This window comes from Enoplosus armatus, chromosome 5 (genome assembly GCF_043641665.1).
Source record: "Enoplosus armatus isolate fEnoArm2 chromosome 5, fEnoArm2.hap1, whole genome shotgun sequence".
NCBI classification, from domain to species: domain Eukaryota; kingdom Metazoa; phylum Chordata; class Actinopteri; order Centrarchiformes; family Enoplosidae; genus Enoplosus; species Enoplosus armatus.
Window position 1 is genome coordinate 18,439,998 of NC_092184.1, and position 21,162 is coordinate 18,461,159.

The window sequence follows — 21,162 nt, forward strand, 5'->3', positions numbered from 1 at the left end:
ACACAGGTCCATAATGAGACCTTCATTCCCTCCTGTGCAGCCGACTGTACGTACATTTCTTTCCACACAAGTGACTTTGAACAGTCAGCCGGTTCCTGTCAGCGTACCTGCTGATTTACAGCATCTATATATGCGAGGCTGGCTGGTCCCTGTTGGCTCCTGCTTGTGTTGGAGAGCAGAGGGGAGACAAACAGACACTGCTGCCAGGAGACCTGCTGCTGTAAGGCGGCCCAGCTCAGGACTGCAGAGACTATAAATAGCCCAGCCTGTCTTTCTTAGAGGCGCCGCCCACCACATTACCCATGTGGCAGCACAGCAGCACAGAGCAAAACAACACAACACCACTGCATACTGTACCACATGGAAATCAGATCAGAGGTAACCTGTTCACTGCTGGATGTGGACATGAAGCGATGTCAAGAAACTGACAGAGAAGTACAGAACGTGCAGCACTGATGGAGGATCAGGGTCTGGTACCAAAGAGTCATTTGAGTTAGACAGTTTAACAACAATGACCTCTCATTTGAAGTCAAAAAAGGTTAGCCAATACACTCTTACAGCTGTTTCCATGGTAACAATTGAGAAAGAGAGGAAAAACATGGCTCAATTCATGATTTGAACAACGATCTAAAGCAGCCGATGAGAAAGTAAAAGGCCTTTTGAAACTACAGTAACGTATACAAGATGTATACTGTTCACTCATCTTTGACATTTCTCAATTTAATCAGCAGAATGTCTTTGTGACTTCAAGAAGAGCTCTTCATGAAGTCAGTTTAACACTGACAAAATGTATGAAAGCTTATCAGACATGTTAAAAATGTAACTGAATACACTATTAGTATTAGTTGTTAGTTTATTGATTAAAAAATGGACTGTAAAAAGAAATATATGGCTAACGCTCTTCCACAAACCCCTTTATAAAATTAATCAAAACTTGATTTATTTTACTCCTCCATGATTGATCAGGGTATATATGTTTATATACATGAGTGTGTGTGTGTGTGTGTGTGTGTGTGTGTGTTTGTGTGACATCAATCATTCATATGCTGTACGGCTGCTGTAGCATCACTGTATAAACTTTCCTAACAGCATCTAAAGCATTTTAGCCGGGAAATGGGGAAGATAAATTATTAAATATGTCCTGAATTTGAAGCTGTTGCTCAGTCTTTTTTTTTTATCTTGAAAAGAGTCTTGATTTATCCAGAACATTTAAAAAAAAAAATCAATTATTACCACTTATTAATTACTCTCAGGACTGTGTGGGCGTGTACAGACTGTTTGATTGACATCTCCCAGACTCTCCTGGTGACTTTGTTGCACCTTTTTAGAGTTGGACAGATTACACCTCAATCATTATTATTAGTTGAAGTAATCCCAGCGTAGCTCCACCCACCATCAGCCAAAATGACAGAGAACACCGGTGGGAGTGTGTCGAGCCTTTAAAATACTCCAGAACTTGTTTTTGTGCATCTTTTGAAATTGGAAGTTTAGCTAAAGTCTGATCATTTGTTTAAACGTAATATGAAAGCTGTCCCTGGTCGGAGACCCAGCCTGCTGTACTGCTACCCTACCAGGAAGTTATTAACTACCTGAGGAAGTAACATTTGATCAACGTTTTATCCTCAAATATCCCGCACCACTATTGTCAGCTACCTGCCTCTCTGCAGCAGCAGTTCCTCCTGATGTTGTTGCTGAAACACTGTTAGCCCACTGGATTTACTAAACTGCATAAGAATTGCTGCTGTTTTGGGCCAGAGGCCTGCATGTTTATGGTCCTGGTTGGTGGATAACGAGGCACACCTGGTCTGCGTGGCCCTGACAGCAGGTGTGACTCGTTAGCTGTCAGGGAGGACACCTGTCCAGTCTGAAATGACATGAATGGATCAATAAAATACGCACAAATGGGGAAACAAGCAAGAAAGTTTATCAAGGTTGATAATAACTTGGTGCCATTAGGTGTAGTTTTATTTCTCATTGTCTCAGTGGGAGTCTGTTGCACTGCAGATACGAGGAAATAAGACGCTTATCCGAAGATGTGGTTGATCCTGCAGCAAACTTCAACCCAGATTAGGGATTTCTGTAATCTCAGCACAGTGGTTTCAGATTACGCCAATTAATTTAGTCCTGCAGAGCCAACAACATATCTGTGTGTGTGTGTTGTTGTGGTTGTGGTGGTGGGGGGGCAGCAACTTTCTACAAATGTTTTTGTCTCCAATTTGACGATATCTTATTTTAAACTGAATGCCAACAAAGCACTTTAAATTGCACGAGTCAACGGCTCTTACTGGAAAAGAATCTAACCTCCCCAAAAAATCAATTAGGTGCATTAGGATTTTAGCTCCGCTCTGATGTGGATGTCAGGTTATTGCTGCTGTAAAAGACAGTTACGGAGCTAACGCACATCCCACCTCTCCTGCACACACGCACGAACAACAACAAGCCTCATTAACCACATAAACGTACATATTATCACAAGGTTTTTCACTGAGAGCTGCATCAGCAGGTAAGAGGATTAATAGAACAGTGGCTATGTAATATCCAACTTTTCCAAGAATAATACTATGTAGAGGGAAAACAGAAAGCAGGAGGTGAAAGGGCAGACATAACTGTGTTCTCTACAAGCTGAAATATCTAAAAATAACTTGTTTCACCATCTCAGCCTCCCTCTTCACTGACTGTTTCCTGTGCAACTAACATCATAAGAACCACAGTCACACCCACGTCTGTATTAACGAGTTGAAATATTTATTTTAAAAACTGAAAAAATAAAAACAAACCCACCAACATAGTTTTAGTATATCATACAAAGACATATTTCAATGTTGCTATGTGAGTATTTGTTTCTCTTTGACTACAGTGTGAGGCAGTTTGAAAGGCTGGCTGAGCTGGTAGGACTACAGACACAGACCCGAGAGAGAGCAGAGACAAAGAGACAGAGACAGAGAGAGAGAGAGAGAGAGAGAGAGAGACAGACAGAGAGAGAGAGAGAGAGAGAGAGGTTAATAAAGAATATTTGGGCAAAAATACAACCAAACATCACTCAAGGTGTGTTCAATTCATCTGTCAAGACACTTGAAATACCGTAAAAACAAAAGAAAAAAGTGGATCTATCCTTCTTTCATGTTTTTTTGTTTTGTTTTAGATTCCAATTTCTAATGACAACAGCTACTGTTTAGCTCAGGTGTGGAAGAAGTGACAGAACAAAGCCAAAATCATTATTAAATACAAAGACCTGGACCCAACAGTACTGCAAATAATACTTTGTTTGTTTTAACCTGGTGGAGCAGCAAATTGGACAATTATTTCAAATTCTGATTAACAAAAAAAAACAACCAAAACAAACACCTTTCTCTGTTTGTTGACCCACTCATCTGCTTCCTCCGAGTGGTTTAAAACTAGTTATTTTTAAGAATTATTGGCAAATACCATTTTGACCAGCGTCCGTTAAATAAACCAGTGTCACAACTTTACTTTGCAGATACACAGCTGAAGCGTGGAGCGTCAAAACTAAGTGTGTTAAGACACAGAGAAAGACAAAGGATCATCATCGCCTTCATGAGACAGAAAGAAGAAAGAAGGTGTTGGGGATCAAAACGGATGCCTACTCATCTCAAGGCATGATCAGTCCTCTCACAGAGTCCACTGGCAACAAGTTGAAAGTCAGTCCATCAGTCTCAGTAGGAAAAAATCTGTTAAATAGCAACCTCTTATGGAAAAAATAATGACTTATATTAGTTGTGTGTGGCGTTCATGTGCACCATTTTGTATCCCTAATTCAATTAAACTGAAGCCTTACTCGGAGAGATGCAAAACTTTGATGCTATCGAATGCTTTTAGCTGAAAAGAAAGCAGATTATTTCCAACAATAGAAGGCTTGTAAGTTTATATACACAGCTACTTGGTCTTGAGGAAGCTATTGAAAACACTGCAACCACTGTGTGCTGCGTACTTCAGAGTCCATTGTGGTCCTGTCAATGCAGGCTATTAGTTAGTGAAGGACCATCAGTCCCGCAGGGCGTTTGAAGAGGCAGGATCATGGGATGCACCGGATAAAATCTAAAATTCAAGGTTTGTGCAGCCTTAAACATTCAAGTTTGATTTAAAAAAAATATCAAACTTTTTTATTTCTGCAGATTTATCAGACTGAGCGGGCAGTCTGGTCTCCAGGAGCACGTCCGTCCTGCTGGCAGAGTCATTATGTCTCCAGGAAATAACCAAGCCAACAACTTGGATATCTGTCCGTCAGAAGTCAGTCGTTCATTATGCGACTGGATCCCGGCTCCACATCCAAAGCTGCTGCTGCTGCCGGGACATAATTGTTGTAGTGCTGCTTGACCACTGACATTTGTAAAAATATGCACCGATGATGTTGTTAAACTTTATTGGTCCATGTTGTAGCTGAGGGAAAAAAAGCGTTGTTTGATTTTTTCTATATCAAAAGAGGGTTTTCCTCCTCTTTCCTACCTTTAACCAATAAAAAGGGGAAATGACAAAAATGGCCCTGTGGCATTAGTGTTTGGCCAACGATTTTCTTTCTCATCAGACCTACCCACGATGCACCGCTACCTCTGACGATGTAGCATGAGGTAGTTGGCAGTCTCAAAGCTCACAGGGAGAAGACTGTTAAAAGTGAAAAAAAAAACTCTGCATGCTGACAGTTTGGAGCAGTTTTAAGAGTTTCCATGCGAGCGTCTGTTAAAAAAAAGAAGAAGAAAAACAAAAAAAGGGGGTCAGCTCCAGTTAACAGTCATGGTCCTTTACAATGGTGGAGAGGTGAAAGGCAGAAAGCCCGGTGAACCAGCCAGTGAAGCGGTACGGACTTAATAAGGTGATAACTCACAGTGAGAAAAGAATAGGAAGAAACTAGGGAGGAAGATACAGTCAGATGAAGAGCAGCTCAGGCTCCCACAGCTTTATAAGCTCACGACGAGGAACAACAACACGCATGCATGCCGTCTATGTTACACAGAGACGTGGTTTTGGGGGGCAGACAGTCACTGATCTCCCCTCTCTCTGCTGAGAGCTTGGCCCTTGTGCAGTGCATCCTGGGATGTCTTGAGTAGAACTTGTGCTCGTAGCGTGATGGAGCGCCCTTATTAAAAACCAGGGGAAGGAAAAAAAAAAAGACAATAAATACTCGGTAGAACGGATCCACTTCACTTCGACTGCTTTTCACCAACACAGTCCTGGGGGAGAGGACCCCCCCTCTCGCTCTTAACATCCATTCGTTCCTCCATTCGACGCCCCCCCGCCCCACCGCCCACCGTTGCTGAGCCCTTGGTGCTGTCCTTTGTGGAAGCTTTTGGACACGGCGTGGAGAAGAAGCAGGTTTACAAAAGAAGCACCTTTTAATTTGGCTTAGATAAACAAACAGAAAAGAGAGAAGAAAACAAGGGAGAAAGAGACTGAAAAGTGTGTGTATAAATAGAAAGAGGCAGACAGAAGCCGGTCTTCTGGTAGAGGAGGGGGACGACAAGGACACAGTCTCAACCGGTGCCTGTGGAGAAGAAGGAGACACATTTTAGTAATTTTTACTTTTAGGGTATATTTATTGTACGGTGGCTGTCATCTGTCCTTACCCTCTTCTCCCTCGCCCCAGCCCTCCGCTACCCCAGCCAGCTCGTAATGTTTCTTCCTCAGCTCGCCGAGACGCTCCCGCTCCTTCTGCAGACGGGTCTCCAGCTCCAGAACCAGGACCTGAGGAGACAAACACACACACTCGTCATCTCCCTGTGGCCTTTTATTTCCCCTCGCAAACCACGGAAAAACCTAAAATCCTAAAGAGATCATTATTTGTATGAGTCACATACAGAAAGCAGTTGCATGGAGACAGACTGGGAGGGAACAAACTAGCTTTTACGATACACAGTACATAATAGTACATAATAGTACATACAGTTTAAACATGAGCCATTTCAGAGGTAATCTGACTCCCATCATTGACACTGTTTTATTTAAGCTTGAGCTATTGATCAAGAATAATCAACATAATTTTGATATACAATGAATTATTCTTTTTTTTTTTTAAACAAAAACGTCTTTCAGGCAGCGGTAAACAAAATTCTTGCTGATTAAATTATTTTCTCCCATTTCCCTTGTGTCTGCGGATGCTTTCTGAAGCCCAGATAACAATCACTTTTTTACACAGGTTTTTAGTTAGAAATACACCTCAAATAGAAACCCTCTGTGCATTTACAACAAAGGGCTGTGTGTTTGTGAGTAGGTCCAGACCTTTCTGTGTTTTTCTTTCAGTGTCGGGGAACCAGAGCCACAACACAGAGTGGAAGCGGATTTTTCAACGGATGAAAAAAATGCACCTTGAGAGTCTTAATGAATTCATATGTAGCCAAACTCACTTATCATTGTTAAATCATTCACTCCTAAAATAAGATTTTCTCATGTTATGGGCCAAAAGGGGAGAGAAAACTTTCCTGGAGTCAAGTTACTTTTGTTTCTCTGCTTAATTTAAGACACAACTCAGCTGTGTGGCTTAGTAAGATGGACATTTATGTGTATTCTGCTGCTTACCTGTGCGTCCATCTCTTGTCGTTTGATCTGGGTGAGAGTCATGCTGGAGAAGTCCATTGTATCTGGACGCAAACAACAAATTATGTTCAAACACCTTTTAAGTTTTTCTTACAACTTGTAGCTTCGAACTCCCTCAAACGAAACAAAAACGATAATGTGTTAAACTAAAAGTCAGAACTGTGAACCAGCTGTCAGTCATTACACCAAACAATCTAACTTTCCATTCGACGCGGTTCTCTCACCTGTCTCTTCAATCTGGGACTTCCCAGACTTGGTGGAGGCCACGACAGCTGCAGTGGCCTGTGTGACGCCCCGGGACGCCTGCTGCAGACGGTGCAGGTTGCTGCTGTCTTTGTCGGCTTTTACCTGAGGAGGGAGAGCAGCAGCGGCACAAGAGACATGAGATCCACAACATGGGGATGCTGCTTATACCTGTATTCTTCCACCCGTATCAGCTCAGGAAATACCAAAGTCATAATCATTTTGCCATTTTCTTGTATAAAGTACACATCCCCTTTAAGATCACTCTACCTGTATGGATTAAAAATGGATTCTTTGCTCACCTTAGAGGCAGCCACTAGCTGTGCTGTGCTGGCAGCTATTTCATGTGAACACACCATCAACTCCTCAAACTTCCCTTTGCCCTGCACCACCAGGTCAGCAGCATCTCTGGAGCGACACGACACAACAGAAATAAACTCAAGGAAGAATAAATGTTGATTTATGAATGAATATCCATGCTTAAAACCTGATGTACTGATTTATTTATTTCCTTGTAAAAGGTCACATCATTCATTCTTGAGGACACTGTAATCACAGCTGCTAACTTTATGAACATTAAGCACTTTTATACTCTGTAGGAGACACTCGGGGGAGGACTGATACTTACACCATGACGGTGGCGCCCCATCCTACTGCTTTGGAGGCAGAGATCAGGCCCTCAGTCCAGCGGGAGTTCTTGGCATAAAATTCCTTCATGGAGGCTGCCCCCTGGTGGACAAAAGAGGAAACACACCTTTTAAACTCAGGTCTGAGCGCAGGGGGCCATAACTTATGATTATTTTCCTTATCGACTAATCTGCCAGTTATTTTCTCAATTAATCGTTACAAGCATCAGCAAATAGGAAAACGCCCATGACAGTTTCTCAGAGTCCGAGGCGACTATTCAAATGTCTTGTTCTGTTTGACCAACAGTCGAAAACCAAGAGATATTAATTTTACTCTTATTTAAGATGAGGAAGCAGCAAATTCTCACATTTGAGAAGCTGGACCCATCAGCTAATCGGTTAATCGACTAATGGTTTCAGCTCTAGCCCGGACACAGTAACAAGAAGGTCTGGACAACATAGTGCAATCCAATACTGCACCCTGAAATAAACACAGCCTTTGTTGAGAGGCAGAGACTGTATTACACTGTAAGGAGTACCTAATAGGTAGAATCAGTATTTTTTTGTAGCTACGTATTCAGTTTTTTAAAATAAAAAAAAAGGAAACAGATTAGTTGAACCATAAAATATATCCACATACAGCAGACCTCCTTAGTAAAAATGCTTAAGTTAAGCTTTCTACCTGCAAACTTGCATTTGTGAATATGAAACGCACAGATTACAATTAAAAGACTGAACGCTGCATTTTCTAATCAGTCAGGGTGAGAATGTTGGAATAAGAGAAATATCTAAAATCTGTTAGTAACATCTGTTTCTCATGGAAAAACTGGCAGCCTAACTCACCCTGCCACTCTCCACGATGTCCCTTTGCAGATTTTTGGAGGACAGAATGAGCTCCTTGATCGCCTGCATCAGCTCTGTGCAGGAGGCCAATATCCTGCAGGGGGCGACAGAGCAGAGGACATAAAACACTGACGCACTGTAGCCGTGCAGCTGCTGCTAATACTGATCCCTCTATTCTGACAGGAAGCAAAACATGGTGAAGCCTGTTCAAGTGTTGTGTCTGCGGATATCTTGAATGCAACTTATTCTAGTCATTCTAGTCTAGTCTAGTCATTCAGTCTGCTCAGCTTGTAGTGGCTTCATTGAGAAAGACATCGACCTCCTCACCGTTTAGAAACAGCAGTTAGTTTTAGTCTAGTTAATGCATGACCGATGCACCACTGATCTAAATCCTCAATGTAGCATTTGTAGCTACAGTAGCTCTTTGTTTCTTTTCATAATTATCTCTCAAAGAAGTGGTGCACCAATTGAGAATTTTTTTTTGCATTAATAATTAAGTCAGTGGGAGAGATGAGAGGAAAAGGAGGACGTTTAATTGGATTCATTTGCACATAAAGATAATTATCACACAGACTGGATGACTAATACATTGTTTTCTCTTTGAGTTTCTGAGTTTAAAAATGAAAAGATACAAAGCTAATTACTAGACGACATGCACACTTACACCAGTGTGAGACAAAAGCAGCAGCACTGAGTGAAAATCGAAACGATGTTGCTGTGGCCTCGGATGAGTTTAGTGAAGATTCACGAGAGCCGAGCTTCAGCCCAATAATCTAATCAAGAGATTTCTGAACTTATAAATAAACCCATTTGGTATAAGACATCTTTTAATATGATAACAGTTTGCGGAGCTGCTCCAGTGAAACTACAGAATAAATACTGGAGAAACTAATATCTGGCTTGTGTGGATGAAAAAAAAACAGTCGTGCAGACAAACATTACATGCCTTCAGACTTCACAGTGTGCACAGGTTTCGTGGCTGAACTGATGAAATTCTTCGCACATCAGCCCCTCAGAGTGTGCGACTGAAATATCACGCGACTGCAGCGTTGAAAAGCATCTCTAACTCCTATTCCAGTTCATTGCCTTTGTTTGCGTCCATTACATCTTGCGGTCAGCTCTTTCACGAGCAAGTAATTGGAGGCTTGGCTTGCTGTATTTATCTATAACAGATGAATCGGTTCCTCAATCTTCTTTCATTTCTCTTTCACCACAGAGAGGGTTGTTGTTGCTGTTCTGAGTTTTAGCCACTGATAGTTCCAGTCATGGTTTCTTCTTTAATCTTGATATAACTCATGGCTACAGTATGGAGGGGAGAGACACCAAGATAAAGCCATCGAAAGCAGTTTGTTTGTGGGTCAACTGTGTTTCTATTTCAGGAACTACTATGATGCTCTTGTAAGCGTAATGAGGTTGACCTCTTTGGTTCTCCTGAATCTCATTTAGATGCAGATTCCTGAAGTATTCAGTTAATTTGAGGTTCAAACCCTACGTATAGACTAATTCACCTGGCAGATAAAAGATGTGTTTTCAAACCCACTGTGAAGGTAAAAAGTGAATCCAGTCTGTTTCCCTGCAGCTCTCAAACTCAGCCCTAAACTGCGTTTTTACCTCTCGTTGACCTCCATCTTGATTCCTGTATCAACTGCTCGAGACTTGTTGAGCATTTCCTGTCGGGATCCACAGAGGCACCAAGGAGACAAAAAAAAAAGAGACACTTTGAAGTTAATACTGCTGTGAAGTAAAACACGGGGCAATGTTTTCACACAGCACGCAGAGAGCCACACACACATACACACCTCTATCCTGGCAGCTGCTGATTCCACAGCAGCGGAAGTGGCAGCCATTTCCTGCTCCACAAGATCTCCCAGCTCCCCCTGCTGTAGCTCCAAACCCCGAGGACGCAGTTTCTGAATGCAGACACAGCAGAGACTGAAGTCAGCACACAATTTAGCATTTTATCACTGTTAAGATTCAGTTAAACTTATTCCTGTTTTCATCATACATGCAACTCTGGGGCACAAGTACAAACATCACTATGTATGTATGAAGTACGGACCTCTGCAGTGGCCAGGATGGCCTCCAGAGCTGCTTTCAGCTTGGCGTTGTCTGCTGCAGCCAGACTGTCCTGCTGCTTCATCTGGCCCAGCAGAGCCAGAGCTTCGGCCCCGCACGCCTTCACACTCTCTGACAGGGCTGACAGAGACAGAGTGGATACCTGTGTTATTGTCATTAAAATACACAAACATACACTGAACCCATCAAGAAGACTGGTTTCCTAATAGATATAATATATATATGCATATTTCATGCTGTGATATTATTTACACTCCATGTTCTATTAAAACACCATGTTATGTCTTCTGTGAACTCTGATGTGTAACGGTGCCACTTGTGGCTGCAGCTGCAGTGTTAAATATACTGACACCCCCTCTGGCAAAGTGTCAACTAACAGCTGAAACAGCCCCACTGACGGGAGGAAGAGGGAAACCAAAACTACCTCGACAGCAGCTGTCGGCCTGTTTTTTTGGATGCAGGTCAGCCAGATGATTTGCATCAAACTGTACACAGGCTTTCAAACGTTGCACTCAAATGTTTCAGCAAACACAAGTGTCAAAGCGCGATCCATCGATTTCCAGCGCCACAGCTGCAGACGACGGCTTCAGTTCGACCCAGTTTCAATTCTCCATGTTTGTTTTTTGTTGCAGTAGTAAGCCCGCTGGCCAGACCTCCATTATATTTGGGCATGTTTATACTTGCCCAGGCTGCTTAACATCTCCCAAGAGAGCAAATCCAGAAATAAACGACTTCTGTATTCTGTTCTGTCCGTGGGGCTCATCCCCATGTTCCCAGCATGCAAACTAACATGGTAAAAGATTAGTGAGGGCTATCTTTGCAGTTCAAATTGAAAATGAATGAAGGGAAGTGGACGTTTCAAATCCAGTTGAATGGTAAAATCTGTTCAGCCACTGTGGAGATATCAATGTCTAAAGCCAAGAAAAACTGTATTTCCCGCAAATCGGAGGGAGTAGGAGTATAACATCAGTAAGAAATAAGCTGTAGGTGGGTGATTTCAACATAGTGCCCCAGGGAAACATTTGACCTTGGGAAAAAACATTGCTGAGAGCATAAAACCCTTTGAAATGCCTCCTTAATGTGTCGTAAATCCACTCCCCTATCTGTGCATGTTTTGGCAGAAATTACGTTTTATGGTAACACTGGAGCAGGACATTCAGATATGTCGACTGATACACAGTCTAACGATGTACACCCCAACAAAATATAGAGACAATAGTTTTAAGTTGTTCTGTCCAACCTTACAGTACATGTGAGAGGTATGAACTACCCACAGATGTGTCAGAACATGCACATGTCTGGGCCGACCGGCTCGCCTACAGATTCATATCAGGAGAGAAGTGCAGACTACGATCCATTCATCTCTATCTCTCTTCGTGTCTGTCACACACATGCACACTTACCATCAGCTTGCTCCACAGGCACCATGTGGGAGGTGGCACTACCCTGAACGATGGTGTCGCCCACCAGGTGGCCATACTGGGTCACCACTCGCACCAGCTCAGATACACCTAGACCAACAAATCATTCAAAATCTTTAGGGATTTACAGCCACACGTGCCTCAGTCAACATAAACACATACAAAATGTTGAGTCGCCTTACAAAAACTATTTGTTTTGAAGATATATACATTGCTTTTCATCTTGTTTCATGTTTTTAGCTCTTCCTTATGCGCTTGATGAATGCAGGTCTCGTATTTTGTATTTCTATTTTAAAAGCTTGAACAAAGAAAGCAATTATTTAAAACAACTTGGATATGTTCAGAAAAGGCCTCACAGCTGACAGAAACAACTTTTTCAGCACTTAGGAGGGACATTAGCTAATAGTTTGCTAGCAAACAATGATTAGATGTAGCAGGCCGAACACAGTATATCACCTTAAAACACAGAGCAACAAGTGGTCAAACTATTTCAGTTGGGAATTACCATTGAAATAACAACTGGTTTTTCCAAATCTCATAACAATAAGTACACACTTGGCCTTGTGTAGACTTTGGCTCTACTTTTTCTCTGCGGTTCCCACCCTGTTTTTATGATTCGTGTTTTAAAGCCCCCACACACCTCATTGTTCATTCATTCATGAACATGTTGAGCAGCAAAAGAACGGAGCAAAGGCACCACAACATCTGTTAAAATGGCTAATTATGTACTACATGACTTTATTACATATCACTTCATATAGAGCATCCCTTACAAAGCTAAACTGAATCCTCTCACCTGTGTTGTCGGCCATGAAGGCCTCTCTGGCAGAGTGGAGTCGGTCCATACAGTTTAAAGAGGCCTGACATCTGGATGCTAGGTAGTCTGCAGAGATAGAAAAAGACACAAGGCAGTTAGACGGGAGCTAAGACTTAAACACGCACACAATCATTGCTACACACAGCGCTAATTAGCTTCCCAGCACTGACTGAGAGCAGCTCTGTGCTGTGTTACAGAATTAAAGCATTAGCTCCTGACCCGCTGAGCTGGTGCAGCTGATGTGTGCCGGGTCGTCAATCTGAGCCAGCGAGTCCTGGATGATCTTCTCTGCCTCCTCCACAGCTCCCTGCAGACTGGACCAGCGAGCTGCTACCAGCTGGCTCTCCAACGCCTGCTCCCTGCTCTCCTGTGGACGCAAACACACACAGACATGCTTGAACTCATCACACCAACCTATTAGCAACAACAGAGGGTCCGAAACATCTCTGAAACATCTGCTTGATTTATTACAGCTAATTAAGAAAGTTAATTAAGAAAAGATAATTGAGAAAATGACAATTCTTCACCTTCTCATTGAGCTGATTCTGCAGGGCTTCCGCTGTCTTCACCCCGCTCTCCCTCTCAGTCGCCAGTGAGCTCTGGACTTGCTCTAGCTCCTCCCCCCGGACCGCCAGCTCCGCCGCCACCTTCGACAAGGACTGCACTAGCTCAGCCTTCTCAGCCTCCAGCACGACCAGCTGGGTCCCGAGCACCTCACTCGACTGCAGGAGGAAGTAAAAGATGGAGGAGTTAAAAAAGAAAGAAAGTTAACAATAGGAGAAAATGACTTCGAGGCACAGGAAGACATGGTTAGGATAATACACAGCTGTCGTGACATGTCAGGATGTGGTGCGACCTCACAAGAAAAAAACACTTTATCTTCAGCCACAGATTATAACAATAGCGTCTCCATTTTAGTTTGCGGAGAGGCGGACAGCCTCCAGAGAGGTTTAGGCTGAGGTTTACAATCAAACGAACACTGGGAAGTTGCGGTTGTGCAACTTGGCTGCAATACAGAGATCATGAATTATGGCAATGGAGTGCACAGAATTACATCAGATCCTGAGTACTGCAAGTTTGTGAAATTACAACTTTCCTCATTTTGGCTCAAATAATGAGGTGAGTGCATGTAAGTGTTCTGCAGGTAAGAAAGAGAGACTTACAGCCTGTGTGCCAGCAGGTCCGACAGAGAAGGAGAAACGTTGCGAGATGAAGGAGAAACAGAGTTGTTAAGAATATGGATGTAAACTGTAGGACAGGAGCTAGTGAGAGCTGAACACTGGAGGCACGTGACAGCAGCGATTTAGTCGTGGGCTGTGTGTAAAAAGGAATGTGGAGATCGCAGAGATGGAGGAGGACAGAAAGAGTGACGGAGTTGATAAGTAGCGGCTACAAAAGTAGGGCGTCAGGAGTGGGAGGCGGAGACGGATGAGAGGGACGGTGCAGAAAAACATGTGAAACTGGAGGCGGAGGGAGTCACCAGCAATCAGTGGGGGTGGCAGGGTTAATAGCATGAATTCACGGCTTATTGAACTTGATTTCTGTCGCTCCCCTTATTATCCCGTTCAAAACATTTGTGCAGATCAAGCGGCTGCTTTTACAACAAGCAGCTGTTCGGACAAGATTTTGCCGCTTCTGTGTTTTCATTCTGTGTCTCTTCCTCTAAATAAATTGCCTTCGGTCGCTGCTGTTACAAACATCAACTTGGCATCTGAGAGTTTCACTTGGACGCAGGCCGAGAGAGGTTCAAGAGGAAGAGCAGAGGGTGAAAACTATTTTGCAACTGTTTAAATGTGTTTCCCCCTCCGTACTGAACACCAATTAACTGATGTTATTAGCATATCAATTCTTTCGGAGACCGGATGAGTTTGAGATTCTGCTGTAGGAGGAACAGTCAGTGACTCAGTGGGGAGATGACATAAGAAAGACAAAAACCTGAAATGGAGGGAGTGACAGTTGTCTTTTATATAAGAGACATGCATTATGAAGTGTCAAAGGAACACAAAAACACTTTCTTTTAAATCATAGTCAGGATCTGTTGTCAGCACAGTCAGGGATTTAGTTTTCACCATCTGAACAGCCTGATCCAGAATACAGACTGGTGTATACACTATAGCCTGGGCCTAAATTCTCTTAAGAATAAAAAAAAAGGGTCAGAATTTAAGGATTGAAAACATTTCCTAGAAACAGGCCCCATGAGCAGCTGATCCGTATTTTCGACCAATCACAAACACCGGTACGCGCACCAACTAACGCTACAAAAGTGAGATCATGAGATAATTGATGATGACTAGAATAAGAGTGCGTGACGCCAGCAGCCCATTATTAGATTTTATCCAGACTCTTTCTCCATTAGGATCACCCAGGTCTGTTAATCAGGGTGAAATATTTTCCATCATTAATCTTTCCACACTTTCTTGAAGCAGCCGCTATTATCTTTTTTTAATCGGGACTGTTATAAATTAGTTAATTAACTGTTCACAGCAACGCCGGGGGTCTGCTTAGCAGATTTAAGATAATCTTGTTGCATGAGGGGTGTGAGGAGAGTGACCTGCTGTGACGAGGCCATGGTGGTCTTCAGGGAGTCCAGTTCCACCCTGCTGGACATCAGCTCTCTCTGGAGCTCCTGAAGCTGCTCCAGCTGGTCCCTCTCCTGAGCAAGAGAACGCCAACAACAGGAAAACTTTAACTGTGAAACTTCAGAGGTTAGAGTCGGCTGAACACCTTCTCAGCCCTAACACACTTCAAGTCAAGTTTACAGCTTTGTACAGGCTCAAAAAAAACAAACCAAACATAAAAAATATAATTTCTCAAAGCTGTTTGTTGTTGTCATTTTGTAGCCAGATGATTGCACTGTGGGCCCCAAAAATCCAACCTTTTCCTGATTATATTCTTCACCGCCAGCCACAGCGCAGCAAATCATATGGCTGCACAACACTGAGCTGAAAGCTGAAAGGGGCTGACTTGCTTTACCTGTTTGGCAGCAACAACAAAATTCATCTCGCGCTCACCTGTCTGTCTGCGAGCTCCTGAGCCGCCTTCACCTTCTCTTGCATCTCTTTCCTCACCGCCTCCACTTCGTCCTGTGCTGCCCGAGCCACCGTCATCTGCCGGGTCACCTCTGCGTTCTACACACAGAAACAGAAACACACACACACACACACACACACACACACACACACACACACAGAAGGACACAGATGCAGACACGCAGAGAAACACATCAACATAATTAGGACAGAAGCTGGCTCTTCAGCTTCGGGGGAAATATAAGAGGACAGCAGGAGGACAGAATTTAAATTTAACTTTTTAAAAAAAATTATTTTTTTTTAGGAGGGGACAAGGACACAGAGAAGGATTTCATGAACATGTAGCACAAGCAAGACTCGTCTTCCTCACCTTCCTCAGCAGGTCTGCATGACTCTGAACCAGCTCAGAGTACTTCTCCTTCAGTTTGGTGTAGCGCTGCTCATTGGCCTGAGCTTTTTCTGGTTAGAGACACACAACAGAGACAAAACATCAGACATGCACAGTTATTAGGTGACACAGTAAATGACTGCAGGAACTCCAGCTGAGGAAAACTGTAGGTAAAGACTTAATATATTCTTAGTTTTTCATGTGACAACCTTTAGTCACAGCTTCGACTTCCTTTTCGCTTCCACTAACGGTTTGACAAATTAGAGGACAAGTGTTTTTAAATCCCCAACTTTTTTTCTGGCCCTATTTTGATATTATTTTGTCAGAGAATTCCGCTAATACTCACAACAATTAAGTTAAATTTCAACACTTCTTGGTTGAGTCGTGGATACAACAAGGAGCGAACAAAAAAACAAATAAAAGAAAGAAAATAAAGGGGCAAAAACATAAACCAAGAAGTCTTCACAGCAAGTTAAGTGTGCTGGTGTGTTCAAATATATCTAAATAATGTCCCTTGTTCTGTATGAGTAGGACACGGCATCTACTGGGGAATGACTTAAAATAATTATCATAGGGATGGGATTTGTCAGACTACACAAAAAAAATGAGGGTAAATCAGCTTCAACTATTTTCTGAATCATATCCATACAACAACAATACTGTGATTATGTGACCGAGAAGCGACAGTGTGCATGAAGTCCTCAAGGCCTCACTCTCTATCTCCGTCAGGCTCCGCTGCTCCTTCTCCGTGTCCTCTCTGACCCGCCGCAGGTCGTCCAGCTCGGCCTTCAGGAACTCGCTCTCCCCCACGGCCTGCAGCCTCAGGTGGCTCTGCTCTGCAAGCTCCGCCTCCAGCTCGTTGACACGCCCCCGCAGCGCCTGACACAAGCGGCCACTCTGGCAAGGGATGGGGGAAGGGTGAAAAGAAATGAAAGAGAGACGGGTGTGTTAGTGGAAAGCTGATTCACTTGCTTCTTGGGATCCTTTATAGGCGTATTTCTTTGTGTGTGAGACATGAAGTTTGTTCGCTCTCTCTGAGTAAAATAGAAATGAAAAATAAGTGGTTCTTCTGCTCTTTACCTCCAGTCTGAAGGACTCCAGCTCTTCTTTGAGGGCCTGGATCTCCCTCGTCAGCTGTTCAATCAGACGGTCTCTAATGGGGACGGACAAAAAGTAAATCAATTAACTGTATTTTCACAGGTGATTTGTAACAATGAAATGCTTGATTTCTGTTGGACTTTTGTATGCATCTAATTATACGTCAAATTATGTGTTGCTGTGTTTTGTATATACGAAACAAACACAATCAAACCAAAAGACCCTTCTGTGATGATATATCAAGTTTATTGGTGCAAATTTAACAGGGAGAATTTTGCTTCTTGGCGATGTTTAAATTGTTATGACAGCTATGATCACACAGACAAACGTGATGTTCTCAGGCCTTACTTGTCGTCCTTCCGCATGCCGTTCTGACTGTTGAAGTTGAAGGGGTCGATGGCAGCCGAGGTGCCAAACAGGTCGTCAAACTTGGTCTCCAAAGCAGCCTGAAAGTTTAAAACAAGAACGTTTAAAAGAAAAATAAAGAGGAAGTACCATTTTATTGTTGGTTGGGCTTTAATCATTAACTAACTGCATAGTTACAGTTATTCTAATACCGATTAAGATTCACAGCAAAAAAAAAATGTTGTGAGTCTCTATTAAACGTCCCCATCTGCTTGTTCACCAGCTATGACACAGGTGTTTTGCAGCTGGATTGTGATCCAGGTGTTTTACAGCTCGATTGTCGGCCCAAAATCAGCCATTAATTACCTCATTATCTCCAAATATGTTTTTTTTTTTGCCAAGTTCAGCTTCAACAGCCAGCTACGTGACAGTCGATATAAAACACCATGACATGCCAGCATAAATATAAGCCAGATGTTTAGAGTAGTCTCACCGAGAATCTAACAAATATGTGGCTTCACATGGGAGTCTATTCATGTTGTCTTGTTAAGTTACCGGCAGCACGGGGACGTCCGTGTCCACCAGGTCGTCCGTCTCCACCACATGCTCCGACTCGGGGGACGACGACTCAGCGGGGATCACGACCACGGGGCTGATGTGCTCCGACAGAGCCGACGCACGCAGGAAGTTCGGAGGGTTCTGCAAGAAACACAAAGCACAATTTCAATCACTATATCATTTTTATTTAGGTCTTTTGAGAATTTAGGGAAGGATGTGCATAATGCAGCTATAAGTGTCCCAAAATGTCTTTTTTCCCCTGAAAGTCTGATCTTTGTTATATGTTAAAACAACTAAATGGAAGTGCATTTTTCCTATTCAGATCTAAATTACATCAATAACTGGTTCCTACATCCAACATAGATTGCAAGACTCAAATCAGTTCACCTGTATCTCCTTGAAAGTGAGTTAATCATTTGCCTCATGGCAGAATTTTAGTGTCCATAGCAACTTGTCACAGCGAGGTTTAGCACATAGAGTAGGATGAGGTGCAACAATGAAGACGAAAGCATTAAAAACAGACTCAAGAGGCACACACGCTGTACTCTAATACACTGAAAAAATGTCACTTATTTGAATATTGAAATTTAGTCCGTAAATACACGGTGTGAACTGAATGTGTTTTCTCATTTCGATTCATATCATATGTAGCAGCGTATATAAATATATATACTTTTATATGCTGCTACTGCCACAGCATGTCAGTAAAATGTGAGGTTGATGTGAAAAAGGAAGACATACAATATAATAAGACATCATAAGATTTAAGGAAGACACTAAAGGACACCTGAGCTCCTATCAAGTCTATAAACAACTGGTATATGAAGTTAAACTTTTAAAAGATGGAGCTTTTCGATGGGAAATTAATGAACAAATTGGTAAACAGAAACCTGAAACAACCGTTAACTTTGGGGCTTGGGCGTGGTTAAAATGTGGAAAATGTCGGGTCCTCACCTCAGGCAACTGTGGGATCTGAATCAGCCTCTTGAAATACTGCAAGTTACTGGAGCGATAGAACAGACTCTTTAACCTGAAACAGAGAGACAGAGAGGAAAGGACCGACAGAAGGAGGAACAGACAGAGAACCAGAGTGAGAAGGACAAAAGAGTCTGACTTCGGAAATAAATTCAACGTGGTACTCAGAGCTCAGTCCTCGAGGTCACACTCATGAGTGTACAGTGAAACCGTGACGGACTGCAAGTGAACGTCATACTTCTTAAACTGTTCCTGGAAGCGATCTCTGTGTCCCTGGAGAGTGTCTGCTGGAAGGCCTGCAAGCACACACACAAAACACAAACACATTAGTGCTGCAACACCAAAGGTGTTCAGGTATTCTGTGTATATACATACTATAAATACTTCTTTAACTCCGAGAGGAGCATGCCATCTTTGAAGAAAAACGTCGCCCATTAGTAAGTATTCTCACACATTATTTCTGTACTGCAGGACGTTTAAGAGCTAAAGGCAAAGCTAGAAACTCAACAGCTGAATCCACTGCTGCTCAAGAGGCAGTGGATGTCACGCTGGAGCTACTCGTGATGCACACGAGTGATTCAAGAGAATTCATCATCAAAATTTGTAGTATGAAAGTATGAATGACATTCACAAGTGGTCTGATGTACGAGTCATGTATGCCCTAATCTGAATGACTTTTATAATTGTTAATATAATAATTGTATTTTTTTAGTTTAAATATGATGCCAGAATCAACTGAAATAAAATGTCACCAAAATAAACTTAAGACTGCATTAATATAATAGGCTGCATTAACAGCAATTGTTTCAGGTCCCGTAATACAAAAATTGACTGGAGCTGCAACTATTTTGATAATCGATTAATAGATTCTGTCATTTTTTTAAGCACTAAAATGCCATGCATGATATCAAATGAAATATCTTTTGGTTTCAGACTGTTGGTCACCCAAATAAGGTTTAAACTCTAGTTCACGTCGGTTAACAAGTTCATTTTAGCACGACAACTCAACTGATGACCACTGATTTCTAGCACTGAAAAAAGTTCATAAACAATGCACACGGGCAGCCTTCACTGTGTACTATTTCTACTGAGTCTGCAGTTGTGCAGTTTGACCAACAGAGGTGAGCGCCACTCACAGGAGTGCAGCTTAAACAGCAGCTTGACGGTGTAGTCATACAGGTGGCTGCTGTCCAGGATGACTTGGATGAGGGGGGCCAGGCGACACTGTCCCGCCGCCGTCACCGACACCGACCGAGACATGTCTAGAGAGCTGAATACTGGGAGGGGAGAGAGAAACACGCACCCGATCAATAGATGCATTCACAAGATCAATACATACCCACGCAGTCTGATGTGAATCAGGCATCATCACAAACACAGCAGGAGTCGCCACACTCACACCTCAGTGATTATTAATGCAAACACACACACACACACACACACAGACACACAGACAGAGGTGCACAATCATGAATTTTTCATGAATCAATCAAGTTGCTGTGCTCTCTATTCATTTCACTGCCTCCGCCACTAAAATCAACTAATAAAACGGTTGAAAGAAACATGCAGCTCATTCTTTTTTATTGGAAAAAAAAAAGGTTTTAAGTGGAGCAGCAACCTGAACACTGACAGGATTGTCTGACTCCCACTCTGCCTCCATCACTACGCCCCTCTTTCATTTCCCTGCCACCCTGCTCACACCACCCCCAAAGCCAGGCCCCGAGAGCCTCTGTGCGCTGCAAGAGGTGTGGTTTCCTGCACGGCCAGAACACACACACACACACACACACACACACACACACACACACACACACACACACACACACACACACACACACACACACACAGAAACATACACAAACACACACACACACACGGACACCTCAGGCCTGGCCTCTTTACCCCTGGATGACGTGATGCTTTTAAAATACACCAGACCGGAGGAGGAAGCTGACAAGGGCTTTGAGATTTGGGGTGTGAGGTAACACAGACTCCATGAGAGAAAAAGTTGCACATTTTGTCCTGAACACTAATGTAGAGACATGTTTTTCTCTAGAAAGAGGAGGAGGAGATAACATCATCATCATCATCATCAGGATGTAGAATGAAGGGCATCATACATAGAAACAAGACAGTAATTTCCTCCTGCTCATTTATGAATGGGAGCACATGGCTTTTCCTGGATTTCTCATGCACT

General features: G+C 42.8%; 1 protein-coding gene across 1 annotated transcript in view; it reads right to left on the reverse strand.

Moving 5' to 3' along the window:
- Nucleotides 1–4,914: 4,914 nt before the first annotated feature.
- Nucleotides 4,915–21,162, reverse strand: part of hip1 (huntingtin interacting protein 1) — a 43,159-nt gene continuing 26,911 nt past the window's right edge. The window contains exons 8-31 of the mRNA XM_070905412.1: nucleotides 20,102–20,242; nucleotides 19,204–19,261; nucleotides 18,945–19,020; nucleotides 17,988–18,131; nucleotides 17,436–17,533; nucleotides 17,070–17,142; nucleotides 16,703–16,886; nucleotides 15,972–16,060; nucleotides 15,584–15,700; nucleotides 15,124–15,225; nucleotides 13,100–13,294; nucleotides 12,792–12,939; nucleotides 12,552–12,638; nucleotides 11,738–11,845; nucleotides 10,318–10,454; nucleotides 10,058–10,168; nucleotides 9,870–9,928; nucleotides 8,259–8,352; nucleotides 7,418–7,518; nucleotides 7,092–7,197; nucleotides 6,771–6,894; nucleotides 6,529–6,590; nucleotides 5,580–5,697; nucleotides 4,915–5,497 (exon numbers count right to left, since the gene is read on the reverse strand). Coding sequence (XP_070761513.1) covers nucleotides 5,487–5,497; nucleotides 5,580–5,697; nucleotides 6,529–6,590; nucleotides 6,771–6,894; nucleotides 7,092–7,197; nucleotides 7,418–7,518; nucleotides 8,259–8,352; nucleotides 9,870–9,928; nucleotides 10,058–10,168; nucleotides 10,318–10,454; nucleotides 11,738–11,845; nucleotides 12,552–12,638; nucleotides 12,792–12,939; nucleotides 13,100–13,294; nucleotides 15,124–15,225; nucleotides 15,584–15,700; nucleotides 15,972–16,060; nucleotides 16,703–16,886; nucleotides 17,070–17,142; nucleotides 17,436–17,533; nucleotides 17,988–18,131; nucleotides 18,945–19,020; nucleotides 19,204–19,261; nucleotides 20,102–20,242 — 2,543 coding nt within the window. The 3' untranslated portion in view covers nucleotides 4,915–5,486. The remainder of the gene's footprint in view (nucleotides 5,498–5,579; nucleotides 5,698–6,528; nucleotides 6,591–6,770; nucleotides 6,895–7,091; nucleotides 7,198–7,417; nucleotides 7,519–8,258; nucleotides 8,353–9,869; nucleotides 9,929–10,057; nucleotides 10,169–10,317; nucleotides 10,455–11,737; nucleotides 11,846–12,551; nucleotides 12,639–12,791; nucleotides 12,940–13,099; nucleotides 13,295–15,123; nucleotides 15,226–15,583; nucleotides 15,701–15,971; nucleotides 16,061–16,702; nucleotides 16,887–17,069; nucleotides 17,143–17,435; nucleotides 17,534–17,987; nucleotides 18,132–18,944; nucleotides 19,021–19,203; nucleotides 19,262–20,101; nucleotides 20,243–21,162) is intronic.